The sequence below is a fragment of the Lissotriton helveticus genome, chromosome 6, assembly GCF_964261635.1.
Source record: "Lissotriton helveticus chromosome 6, aLisHel1.1, whole genome shotgun sequence".
Classification (NCBI taxonomy): Eukaryota; Metazoa; Chordata; class Amphibia; order Caudata; family Salamandridae; genus Lissotriton; species Lissotriton helveticus.
In genome coordinates, this window is record NC_136067.1 from 819,691,779 (window position 1) to 819,705,921 (window position 14,143).

Below are 14,143 nucleotides of genomic sequence, written 5' to 3' on the forward strand. Positions count from 1 at the left end.
AAATTCCTTTCACAGCTTGCCAGTTTAGCAAAATCATGGGAAAGTCGCCCCCTTCTCCTGCCACATGACTTTCAATATGTCATGTGAGTTCCAACAGCAGATGGGAGGGAGGTTTTACAGTCTTTGCTCAAAGGTGTTCCTGTATCAACTTATGCAACCCACACTCCAAGGGGAACCAACTCAAGGCTGCAGGGGATTCCAGGATATAAGAATGTGAACTGCAGATGGAGGAGGAGGCACCTGAGGTCTGCAGACTCAGATTCTCAGCAAGGCAAGCAGAGCTATGTTATCAAAACCCATAATTTTCCCCATCGTGGTCTTTAGGTCGTTTTGGAGTTTGTGTGCTCCACATCTCAGGTCTAACTTTTTGTTAATTTTACTAGAGGTGAGGAGATTAAAATTAGCATTTAGTTGGGGTCCTGTTCAGCCACAGTTTTTTCAGGCATGGGGTTGACTTACATCCCATTCAAGTGTTAGGAGACAACCCCCTCTGCTCGGTATGCATTCAGTATTAGGTTTGGTAGCACTCGGCTGGTAGGTTTAAGGCTTTGAATTTGACTGCAATCTTTTTAACCTCTTCTCTATTAGTAACGGGGGAAAGCAAGGAGGAAACTGTAAAGTCCTAAGCGAAAGGAGCTCTTTAGGAGTAGGAGTGTTCCAATGGGTTATTTGTTACACCCTCTTGAATTTTCATTATTTTCTCTTCAGAGAATGGTACAATATTTTGCGCATTGTTCTTCAATCATACACTCTTCATAGCATCTGGGATGGTTGGTTTGCGAATCAAGCTGAATATTTTCCTAAAACCAGCGGCCCCTTTGCCAATATGGTTGGTTCTTTCGCCCTCGTCAGTGCTCTCTACTATTTGCTTAGATACATTTTGACTAAATCAAATTTAAGATGTTGTGGGAACTTTGCAAATCTGTACAAAGTTCCTCCCCTTTCTCTTTCTGGCGGGAAACATGTCATGGTACCATTTTTAGACTTAGCCTCTTGTTTGAACAATTTTTTTTTAAGAGGAGGGTGAATCTTTTTTTGAATCTGCAATATGTTGCAGTAAGAGATTTCTAGACAACAGCATAGTTTGAGCCATCTCCCCTGCTTTGAACGTCGTTATATTTTCTGAAAGCAGGTTTTATTTACCGTAATGAGTTGCCTGATTCGTGCAGGTGGGTTTGTTATTGAATGCAGAAGTTGGGGTTGAGTGTCAGATCTGACAGAAAGTAATCAGAGAATAGATAGACTGCAGGATGCTTCTAAATCAAATGTACCTTTGATTCTGCATCTGAGCTGTCATAAATCTGTGCCCAGAGATGGTGGCTTGGACGGCTTGAGACACTTTGCACAGTAACAGGTTCCAGAACGGATGCCGCATGGTCCTGGAGGGCCTCCAACACTCTTTCTACATTTGCGACCTAATATAAATCATAGAACATGATTTTTTCCACCATGAAAACACAATTACACCAAAAAAGATGACTTAAATGCAACAGAGAATATTAAAATATTACAGTGTGTATGATACTCGAGATAGGATAAAACTATACCAAAATACTTTGAGGCCTGTTCACAAACTGCATTTTGTAGTATGTGAAGCAGTACATCATTAGTACTATGACATGCTCAAAAATACTTTTCACTAACCTACATGCGGAGAACTGTCTCTCCTACCTTGTCTGTGCAGAGGTCTCAGCCACATGTGCCGAGATCAACACACACACACTTCCACATTTTTTTAAATTAAATATGGAAAGGACAGGGAGCAGTGGCTGAAAAATGGGAAATACGTACAAATAAAGGGGAGGTGTTTAGGAAGGGGAAAGTAGATGTTTAGAGTGAGACATGCAAATTTAAACCTCAATGTACAAAAGAGTAAGCCCATTGCTATTCACAATCTACACTCCTACAGTTACTATACCCAAAAGGTAAAAAAAAAAGTAGTAAATATACTCCAGCGCAGCCTCAGAGAACTACACATGACCACTCACAGGTACTGGAACTCATACCCATATAAAACAATGGCGGCAGGGAATTAAAATAACACCCTATAGGAAATAATGTTAACTAAATAACATTATTTAGACTTTTAAAACAATATTGATATGTTGTTTAATATTAAAAAATATATAATAAATACATAATGTTACTGTACTATTTTATTATTACTTATTTTAAATTGAAAACTAAATTAAACTTTGTTAAAAAAGTTAAACCATTTCAATTATTTCCAAACGTAACCTTTTTTTTAATACATATTACATTAAAAAAAACAATTCTACTGTAGGGTAGGTGGGATTTGTTTTTATTTTTGTAAAAATATTATTAATACAATATTGAAATATAGTTGAATTAATTTATAAACAATTAATTTAATGTGTGGTAACATTTGATTAGTTCTAGGTTTCAAAAAGTATTTAAATTATTTAACTTTAACATTTTACATTTAACTATTGTTAACATTTTCTTAAAATGTGTAATAAACATTTTGCATTTCCTCTATACTTTCCCATAGGGAGAACCCTGTAATGGTAGCAGAGGTCTCTGCCTACTGAAAAATTATGACTGAAACTTTACACTTGTAAATTCTGGCCTTACACTTGTAAATTCTGGCCTAAGAGACTCCTTGAGAGGATGGAGACAAGTATATACCTCAGAGTAACTTTACAGTCACAATGGTGAATAGCAAAATAGTGTAAATTTAGTTGGAGATGTAGTAGTAAATATAAATGTGACGCAATCTGCACATGTAGGTTTACCTTTGTGAGTAGGGGCCTTAGAGACAGTGAAGTTAGTGATATGTACTCATATATAATCGTTTTAATTGTGTTTCCTCCTAAATGAAAATTCTGCTAAAGGGCTTTAGTGGCAATGCTTAAAGCGATACCTTTTGTCACATTATAAAAGGCTTTTTAGCCATCCACATGGCATTTCACAATAGCTTTTAGACACAACGCCAGAGCAATACATGTATTACCACATGCCAGCTACTTCTAAAGCATAACACAATTTATCAGAGAGATAACTTGTGAAACATCGTCTAGTGACACCATTATTATGAAGCACTGCAAAAATATTGAAATCAATTGTCCATTTATTATGTTACCAGATCAAGTGGAAAGGGAATGAGGAAAATATGAGCCACTCCCAGATTATTTAACGTATCTTCACCTTTAATGTGCTGGATAGGAGAGTCTGGTTTGAATCAGAGGCTCCAGCAGTGATATTGGGACCATTGATTTTGTGGCTGCCATGTATGTACAGGGCACTGGTGGGTGGTAAGTGGTACTGGGTGTTTGACCAACCAGTATTTTCTGGTAGACACCCAAGTCTCGCTATTATCAAATTCATCAGATAAAAAAACCTCACTGCGGAGGGTGCGGTCTTTGATTTCTGGGTGTCTAACTCTAGAATCTATTACCTTTACAGATGCGATAAATAACAAATTGTATGATTTTAGGAAAGCTCCTATAACTTATTTATTTTATTTTTATTATTTATTTATTTTATTTAAAGAGTTTTATATAGCACTGGATAGACCCGAAGGTATCAGAGCACTTTACATGAGAATCAAAAATGTAACAGAAAAAGTTCAACAATTACACAATACATCAAAAAAAAGAATAGGCAATACAATTAGTAGAAGAGAGAAAGGAGAGAGAAAAGTAGTGCGGGGGCAAGGGAGGTGAGAAAGGGAGGAGACAATAAGGAGAGACGAAAAAGAAGTCTGCCTAAAGACCGACTGGGTAGGTAACCACCAAGGAGGGAATCCACGGCCCATCTCCCCTATAGCTAAACCAGGTAGCTCCATCGGGCATCAGACAAAATAGTTCAGTCTCAATACATTGAGAGGGGAGAGAAGGAGAGACATAGCTCGAGGAAGGATGCGGGAGGAGACGACAGGAGAGACGAAAGGAAGTGCAACAATGTGCTTCAACAATATAACAGAAAAAAAACAACAGTTACACATTACATCAAACAATCAGCAATACATTAGTAGAGGAGAGAAAGGAGAGAGAAAAGTAGTGGGGGGTAGGGGAGATGAGAAAGTGAGGATAAGGGAAGAGACAACCTTAGAGACGAAAGGAAGTCTATCTAAAGACCGACTGGGTAGGTGACGACCAAGGAGGGAATCCACGGCCCATCTCCCCTATAGCTTAACCAGGTAGCTCCATCGGGCATCAGACAAAATAGTTCGGTCTCAAGTGTCGAGGGAAAAGGTTCACAGAAAAACAGGGTGGGGACATAGGGCAAGGGCAGGTGAGGGCAGAAGACAGAAGCTGGAAAGAGTAGGAGCGGAGAGCGGAGAGGGTTGGGGGAAGGGAGAGGGGGAAGATAAGGTCAGGAGAGATGCGGGAGCGTTTGCCCGAAGGGTAGGTGATAGTCAAAGGAGGGAGTCCAAAGTCAATCTCCTCTATAGCTCGTGAGATAGCACCATCGCGCATCATACAAAAGTAGCTAGGTCTCAGCTGACTAGGGAGGTAAGCAGGAAAAAGGGCCAGGTGGGTGACCTATCTGCCATGGTTGCGTTGTTTGGGTGCCTCCCGGTGTATACCAGAATTGTGCTGGGTCATGGAGACTCTTTATATTGTTGTGTCTTTGTATTGTTGCACCCCTCCTTCTTATTGCTGTTAACCTGCCGGCATCCTGTAGTCCGATTTTAAGATGGTTGCCTCCTGTGCCCTCCTGTGTGACCTGTGGAGCCTTGTCTCCTTTTGGTGTCTCTGGGGTCCTGGTTGGATGTGTTCCCGCGGGGCCCGGCAGCCTGTTACTCCCCTCCCTTGGTATTACTGGGTGTCTGGCAGTTTTGGGCCTCAGCAGGTTTATGGTCTCGGTTGAGCAGTGTGAAGGCACGTCCCAAGCCCTGGGGCACTGGCATCCGACCAACTGCACAGGCGGTAGCTCCCTGATCAACATTTAAAACAGGGCTGCCACAGATATGGGGGTGAATTTCGCGCATTTGAGTGGCGCACAGCAAGCGGCAGTGTCAGCTGATCTCTCAGCCGAGAACAAGATCCTCAGAAAGGGCACGGCAGCAGGGAAGGCCTCTAGTCTAACTCGTGGACCCCTCCCCCACTGGCCGCATTCGTACCTCACCAATAGTACAGGCAGGTAGTTTCTTCGTCGAGGTAGTCTTCTCTGCCAGGGATGCAGCCGACCGGACTGCGCTTCGGGGGAGGGCGGGGCCGCTACCGGGTGTTCAGGCGGATGACTAGCGGCATCGCGGTATCCAGCCCCTTTCCTCCTCCTGGCGTATAACCGATTCTGCTCTTTCCCATTACTATTACAGTCAGACCAGAAGGTGTAGCCGACCCTTGAGTGACGTCGGCTAACCTCCTCTGTGTGTGACCCCCCATTGGGAACGGCAGCAAGAAAAAAGCGCAAGGAAAGAGCATCAGACAATGTGCATGGAGGCCCAAGCATGCAGACTTTTAAAAGCCTCCAATCGGAGAAGAGGGGGGGGTAGCCAGTGTGGCCAAAGAGGGGGTGACCAAGGCAGCTATCAGGATTGTAGATGTTATGCTTCACCAGTAAAACTGATCCCACCCTCCCACACCAGATGACGCGGGCATCACAGCTGCTAACAGTCAGGTAGGTAGCTCCAATTAGCATTTGTGGTGAATTTAGAAAAACAAATTAGATCAATTTAAATGTAAGATCCAATTTTCAAAGTGACCAGATGAGATTTGGTTTACGTTAGTCTACAACCTGTAGCTCAAGAGTGATAATGTATACAAAACAATGTGGCCTTGCTCATCAACATCCGCAAAACCGGTCAATGCCACAAAAGTGTCTTAGTGTATCACAATTATCTGATACACGGCACTTTTTGGGAGTCAGCGTACTATCCAGATTTGTTTTGGGGGAGGATGGGTGAAAATTAAGTCTTTTGCTGATGTAACACATTTACGTGCAATTAAAACATTTCAATTAAAAACATTTTTGTTTCACCTTGATAGCCTCTGATTGGATCCGTAATAATTCGTCTACTTTTTTGCACTGCTTCAGTTTAGTCATCAGTTTCTGTTGCCAGGGATCTCGTTTAGGTTTAATCTGTGAGGCAAAATGTAAACACATTGGTGAGAATGAAGAAGCAAAGCTATGTTTTTGTGTACGCATTTAACATAAAAAATCATGATGTGTAAATTCATGTGTATTGCGAATATCAGGAACAGTGCATCACATAATACTCGCACACAAAACATTGTTTAGAAGGAATGGCATAGGCTGCGATCTTATTTGGTCAAGCCTCCATTTTCTTACAGTTCATGGAATCAATGAATCCCAATGCCTTGAAAGCACTTTTGAGTTCCAGACCTCTAGTATGCTACATGGATTAGGTAAAATGCAAGAGCAAGGGCAGTAGACCAGTACTGGTAAAACCAAAAAGTGATATGCATTGGCTTTGCCAATGCTTGTGGTATATATGTGAAAGACGCAATGCGGGTATAGAGAGTGAGTAAACCTAATGGAAATTGCATCTCATCCAGAAGCATTCTTGGCAGATACATATAAACCAAGAGAGAATACCACTTAAATTGGCCCCTGGTTAAAATATAAATCAAATTGGTTTCTAGAAAGAAGAATATTTTGATAAATAATGGGCTTTTGGCCTTGATTTCTACATGAGCTACACTGAAGGTTCACTGTTCTTAGTCTAAATGTACATTTTCTTCCTTAAAAACAGCACTTACAATCATAAACATTTTTTAATTGCCACAAAATATTTCTAAAGGATAGGAATTCTGTGAACTCTGCACCATAATACAGACGAGTGTGATAAAGAATAGGAGATCACACAGAGGTACGATATAAATATTGCTGAATGAGTCATCAACTGTCACCTGCACACAGTGTTAGTCCTGCACACAAACATTTATTTAGTGCTCAATACCTCTCCATTCCTATGACCCATTAGGCGCATAAACATTTTGTAAACAATTACCCCCCTAAACAGCAAAGAGTTTGTCCAAAATTAGGTGAAGAACTAGTATGATACCTACCTGCCACTATGCAAAGTATAAAACAATCTAAAATTTACATTGGATGAGGTCATCAGTGATGTAATCAATGATGTCTTTTGAGATGTCAACAGTTATGTCAAATTATGTCATAGAACATGCCATGAGTGATGTAATTTGCGAGATCATAAGCAGTGCATGGCGAGACGCAAGTTATAGCTAGCTTTGCTAATTATGATGACTCTGTGTGTTTTTTTGTTCAAAACGTTACGTTGGCACTGAAAGTTTCATCAAACCATTATGTCACTTTCACCTTTAGTTGTTTCAGTGAATTTCTATGGTTAAAAAAAAACTGTTCTTATCACACCTAACAATAAAGTAAATGTAACCTTTGTTTTTTTCCTGTGAATTTTGACTTTAAACAAAAAATGTAAATCAAGAAATAATTACAATTCCTAACTATAATGTCAATTTACCCATTGTTTTTTTCAGTGAATTTCTAGGTTTAAAAAAAATATGTAATATTAATTTACCATATGTAAAGCATAACCCCCGCTGGGCATGGCCTTTGGCCATGTACGGTGGGGGTTCACCACAGGGCCTCACGGGAAAGCAAGCAAACGCAGCTCACAACAGTTGACCGTGTGCTGTGTGTGATTGGCCACGGGGCCAAGCCCATGCGGTCAGGCCCTGCAAACTACCCTCAACGGGCAGCCAACACCAGACATGCACGGCCTTTGGCTATGTGGAATGGGGTTCGCAGCAAGCCCTGCTGCCAACCCCCCCCTTAGATAGCCGGCTTCAAGGAGGTCACACTGCCACTGTTCCCAAGCCACTTTTGTCCCAGGGACCACATTCCCCCCAGGTCCCAGGGACCCAGGCTCCGAGGGCAGATCATTATGGGAAGGGCGTGCATGGACCCCATCTTAGCCCCAATGGCGCCTTGGGACTCTGTCCCTCGAGGCTAAAAATAATAGTAGGAGAGGGGGGCCCTTGAGCCCACCCCAAACCTTATGAGTTCCTAGGGACCACATCACCCGAGGCCAAAACTAATATTGCGCGTAGGGTGACTAGTCCCCCTCCCCGAACATTAGAGGCCCCATGTAGGAATATAGTGGACCAAAATAAGGTACACTGTGGAGAGAGTCCAGGCAACCCTTATTGGTTTACAGAGGCAAAAATGATAACACTAAATGCTTTCTTTAGTGGTAATGTGGGCAAGCAGCTTAGGCGTATCAGAGGGTAGTGCTAAGTATTTGTTGTAGTCACAGAAGCAATAAATGAGACACACACTCAAGAATGAATACGAGGCCAATTTAGAAAAATAAGGTGTATTTTTCTGTAATTTTTGATACTAAAAACTTTATTATCAAGTAAGTATTTTTTAAATATTGATTTTTACTGATAAGTAAAATGTTCACTTAAATGTTTTTTTATGCAGCAATGCTTTCCTATGGGTAAAAAAGGCATATTTTGCATACAGTAATTTACGGTAGGTTTCTGGGGGTCTCCTTCTGTACTTAGAGTTGTAGGGGGCCAAGGTCCAAAGTACTGGCAGCATCTACTCGTTACCTGCCGTGGGGCACCCGGGTGCAGAGGTGCTGGTAGAGTTGGTAGGTTTGCGTGCTACGCTGGTGGAAAGAAGGGGCAGCCACCTACAAACAGGCTGCAAAAGAGGGATAAGTCCAGGAGCTCCCAACAGTGGCCTCACAAGGGTCCTGTGAGGAAGGGGGCACAGTATCCAGACCGGAGAGATCCGGTGCAGAGTATATGCTCAGGGTGCAAAATCAGGACAGCTGGGCCACTCTTAAGTGGGTCTCTGAGATGCTGACGCCCCTAGGTGGCTGCTCTGTCTCAGTGCTGTTAGAATCCCGACTGGAATTAAACTGGTCTTGGTTGCTGCAAGGGGTCTGGTACCCGAGGGTATTGGTGCTGTGCAGCTCTGGACGGTCCTGGTGTCCACTCATTTCATGGGGGGACAGATCTCACTTTTTTAGGAGCACAGGTACCTCTTCCTGGGTGACTGTTGTGTTGAACTGGGCGGGGACCAGCAACAGGCTAAACCAGACTCTGCTTCTTCAGTGCCTGCTGACTGCAGGGGAGTAGCTCCTCTACTCCAAGGGAAATTGGTGGCAATTTGTGAAGGTCTGGCAGTCTGTTGGGGTTCTCGGCAGATAACCAGCTGCAGGACGACTCAAGGGGTCAAAATTGCCAAGACTGGTGCAGGAAGGCAGGGTTTGGCACCAAAAGTCCACAACAGTCTTCAGTTCTCGCTTTCTCGTGGCTCTTCTTTGTCCTCTTCTTCTAGATCCATTGAGATTTATGTTCCTGGCATTAGGGATGCCCCCAAATACTTAGGGGCCGATTAGGATGGCGGACGGACTTGCGTCCGTCCGCCACCCCTGAGTAGGAGAGACCGTCCGCATGGGCAGCGGCGGTCCCTCCATGGCAATTAGGATGTGACCGCCAGGGTGGCGGTCACATCCTCTATTTTTTACATTGCGGCGGGTGCAGCTTCAAGCTGCACCCGCCGCAATGTTAAAAATGCATGTGTTGCATTTACATGCACAAAGCGGCAGGCACCGCACGGTGCCTGCTGCTTTGTGTACGCAAATGCAGGGGGGTACCATAGGTACCCCCCATGTGCACCCCCCACCCCCCATTCACCCAGGGGGCCCGCAACGGGCCCCCAAAGTGAATGTCCGTATGCTTTTCCATGGCGGAAAAGCCGCTGTGGAAAAGCATATTTACACCAACATCATAATATGGCGGACGGTGTCTCATAGACACCGCCTGCCATGTTATAGCTTTTCCGCCGCGGTCGGAAGCCGACCGCGGCGGAAAAGCGGCGGACGGAATTCCAGACCCACCAGCCATCCTAATTTGGCGGTGGGTCTTTGGAGTCTCCGCCGCGGTTTTTCCGCATCCTCCAGGCCGGCGGACACTTCCGCCGGCCCGGAGGATGCGGAAAAACCGCCATCCTAATCGGCCCCTTAATGTGTGGGTGTTAAAGAGAGTGGCATGTAGTGGCCAATGGACTACTTACCTTTCGGGTGACTTCACCCTCTATAGGACCACTTCCTGTGAAAAGTGGGGATAAACCTGACTCAGTAGGCCTAATTCTACCACAAACCAAGATGGTGGATTAAGGCCCAAATGGTGGAATTGTAGTTTTCATTTTCACATCAGGCAGCCCACGTTAGGGGTGGAACTAGCCTGATGGGAAACACGCCTCCTGACTAGCTAATTTTCCTGTCTGTCCAGGTGAAAAATGAGCCTCAGGGCAGGGGGTGGCATCACCTAAGAAAAGGGGAAGTTGTGGTTGCATATCAAAGGTGGCAGAGGCCTTTGTAGCCTCTTGGCTTGATATGCTGATCACTTAGCGAGCCGGCTTTGAGGAGGTGACAACACCTCTGGCCGGAGCGGGCACTGTTTCTGTCCTCAGAGAAGGTGGGCTCTCACCTGCAGGGGGTCAAAAACCTGTCTGCGGTGGCAGGCTGGCCTACACAAGTCAGTTAGTACACAAGAGATTGATAGGTTTTCAGAGGGCACCATTATGGGTGCATGTATTATTAAATCCATCACTGGAATCAGTGTGGGCTTATTAATACAAGATGTTTGACACCAAACATCTTTAGTTTCAGTGAAGCCATCAAGTAATGGGGAACTTGTGCTCACCAGTGCCCAATATATATACTCAAGTTGACTTCCCTGTTCATTGGCAATGTCCAAGAGTCGACAGACTCAACATGGAACTCACACGGGCATATCTGTTCAAGCAGATATGTCCTCACATGTAATATAATGCACCCTGCCTTAGGGCTGTAAGGTCGGCTGTAGGGGTGATGTACGTATATTAAATGCAGTGTCTGCAGTCATGACACAGGTGTGGTGTGCCATGCTGTGTCTTCACTTTTCTCTGTACTATGTCACGCAGCCTGCAATGGCAGTTTGCATGAGTGTGCTGAGAGGGTCCCTTCGGTTAGCACAATATATACTGTAGCCTCCCTGCCATAGGTTCCAGGGGTACCATTTACTAGGGAGTTACAGGGGGTGCTAAAGGTATTGCCAATTGAAGGAACAATTGCACAGTTTTAGGGAAAGAGATCTGACTCTGGGAACATGGATAGCAAGAACACAGTGCACTTCTGTCAAAAGTGTATCAATTACCAGGCAAAAGGTGGGGATGACCATGTCAAAAAGGGGCACTTTCCTACACCCAGAGATTCCATCCCCCATTTTCAACCACTAATAATAGGGAAGGTGGGTATGTACCCCCTCCCAGATCCTTATTTGGCTCCAGCGACCCCCCTCCCCTGGGGCCAAATGTCCTAAAAAGGGAAGGGGGCCATGCAAGTCACCTTCATAAGCCTTAATTGGTCCCTGGAATCCCAGCCCCCAGGGTCAAATGCAAATCAAAAGGGGTTGAGGGGCACATCCCCACTTCCCAAGCCTTATTAGGCTCCGGGGTCTGCCTCCTCTGGGGCCAAATGCTATTAAAAAGGGAAAAGGGGCCGCACATCCCCATAGCGTTATTAGACCCTGAAGACCCCATCCCCAGGGACCAAATGCTATTAAAATGGGGAGGGGGTGTGTGGCCCCCCTCCATTAACCTTCTTCAGCCCCGGGTACTTTATCCCCAGGCCAGAGATGGGTGGCTAGGTGCCTACCCACGGCACCCACAAACCAAAAGTTAGGGGTCGTGGGGAGCAGCCCAAGTCCCTGCGACCCCAGCTTGCTACCTGCATAATGTGGGTGCAGACATTGTACCTGCCCGGGGGAAGCAGCTGTTTGTGCTTGCTCCTTCTGGGAGGGGAGCAATGTCTGTTTCCCTGCCCCCCTGGAGGGAGCATGCTTAAATCTCCTACTGGGTGGGAGCAGCAAGGTCTTCCCTGCCTGTGCTGCTGCAGACAGGTAAGGCATGTTCGGTCCCGCTTGGTGGGAGATTTAAAAATGCTCCTGCGAGGCGGGAGCAAACATATGCACCAGCCAGGGCAGGGAAAAAAACTGTGCCTTCGTACTGGGCTATCCGGGACACAGTAACTGAGCCAGCCCCAGGAGGAAGGGGTCTCTGGGGCCTTTAGAGGCTCGGGCGCGAGTGTGTTTCCCCCTTAGTTAAGAAATTGATTCTGGACCCACTCAGCAAATTTGGTGTAATTCAGTTTTTATGGTAGAGCTTCTTAAAAAATTCTGTGGAAAATGCATTTGGATTTTGTGTTTTGGGGTCCCCTTTTATTCTCTGCCCCCACTTGACGGATCACCCTGAAACTTTCCATGCACAAACTAGGCAACCAAGAGAAAACCTTTTGGAAAGTTTTGCGGAGATTAGTCAAATGGCTCCAAAGTCATTACCGAAACAAAAAAAGGGATTTCCTGTGGAAACACTGACTTGACTACAATTACCCAGTAGCGACACTATGTGGCAGAGATTCCTACAACCTGCAGATTTCCAACCAGTGCTGCAGAGATTGCAAGTCCCCCAAAATTGCAAATTGTAAATCCATCAACCAATCTCCCACTCCATACCTTCACAAAAGGGATCCAGTTGGCTTTCTTTTTCAAGGCCATGGTGTTACCACTGAAACCCCACTTGTCTGAAACTGCTGCCCCAGTATCATATACAGGAAATGTTTTCATTGTCTGCTGTTTTATGAAGACACTTCGAAATTTGGAGGCAACCTGCAAGAAATAAAAAAACAAATATTACCAAAATACCTTAAATTTTTGGGATATCCTGTTGTGTCATGTAGGCCACACCTCAACTTATGGCGAGCATACTAACATTTTCTAGAAGTTTTTAATAAAGAGGTTAAGACAAACAAAAGCAAAAGTGACCAACTGAAGGGATGTGAAACACCATATGGAGGAGAAGAGCTCACGTACAGTGGGTAATTCCCTATGAGAGAGATACCTTCAGTTGGTTGCATTTGCTTTTGTTTTTTTGTTGTGCCGAAGTAGGGAGGATGCAAACGTTGACAGCCCCATTTCCTCTTGTTCCCCTGGACAATCTTCAGCATCTTGGAAATCAGGTCCATTTCTTCGTGCAGATTAAGTTGTTACAAATTATAGTGGTAGCCTACAAGAACAAGAATTGTGATAGGCCTGGCTTTAATTTGTTAACAAATGGAGAAAGAAAATTGTGCATGTACGTTTTTGCATGTGTTAGGTCTTTAAAGACAGAGATATTAGATTTGGCAAAGCTGTCTTTGGATCATCTTTTGGATGATGTAAACCAAATATTCACAAAGTGCACTAATTACAGACTAGATTGATAAAAAGTTCTCTGTTTGTATACAAAAGGGATATATAAAACCTCTGGTTCTATATTTATGTCTGCTTATTCAACTTATAAAGAAAATAGAGTAGGTTCTACAGCACACCCTTTGCAAACTTCTCCATTAATAGAAATACAAGGGATTATCTCAGACAGCAGTTAGAAGACTATTTTAAGTACAAAATAGGCACAGTGGAGTCCCCGAAGCACTAAAAAAGGTTCTTCATGGGTGGATTATCTCATACCAGAATGAAGTTAAACAAAAAAAAGGAATTAGGGAAATTAATATCCTAGAAGTATCAGGAATTTGGAGCAAGAATTGAGAGAATCCCCAAATAAGGCATCACATAAGACAACTTGAAAAACAATAATGCGCAGACAGTAGTATCTGTTGCATACAGCAGCTCTAGCCCAGCCAGCAATGTAATATAGGATGAATGAAAATGGGTTCAAAGCGGGTAAGTTCCTCTATTAGCTGGCCAATAGAGACTTGGAACTCTGATTAGTATCAAACATCAGTAATATGAAGGATTAGACCCTAACACTTTATGCATTTCTATCTATCCCTATGCACATCCTTGTCACCACCACCAGCCAAATTTGACAACCCAATTGTCGAACAACTAGTTATTACCATGCTGCCCGACAAGAACTACCTCAACCTTGAGGCACTTTTAGGTGAACAGGAGTCCTTGAGGTACTGAAGTCACTTCCAGCTAGAAAGACCCCTTGCCCCTATCATTTCCTGCGGGGGGGTCTTCAAATAAATATGCTTACCTTTTCACACCAACACTACTTGACAGGTGTGAGGAGCCATGTGAATATGGAATCCTCCCCTATGACTTGTGAGGTGCAATACTTACCGTAGGCCTGGAAAACCCGTGTGAGTGTGGTTCGTACCAACATATTT

At 44.2% G+C, this 14,143-nt stretch overlaps 1 protein-coding gene across 1 annotated transcript in view; it reads right to left on the reverse strand.

The window, feature by feature from the left end:
* LOC144762518 (uncharacterized) overlaps positions 1-14,143 on the reverse strand; it is a 709,614-nt gene that overhangs the window by 694,020 nt on the left and 1,451 nt on the right. The window contains exons 3-5 of the mRNA XM_078647742.1: positions 12,486-12,638; positions 5,950-6,051; positions 1,272-1,415 (exon numbers count right to left, since the gene is read on the reverse strand). Coding sequence (XP_078503868.1) covers positions 1,272-1,415; positions 5,950-6,051; positions 12,486-12,638 — 399 coding nt within the window. The remainder of the gene's footprint in view (positions 1-1,271; positions 1,416-5,949; positions 6,052-12,485; positions 12,639-14,143) is intronic.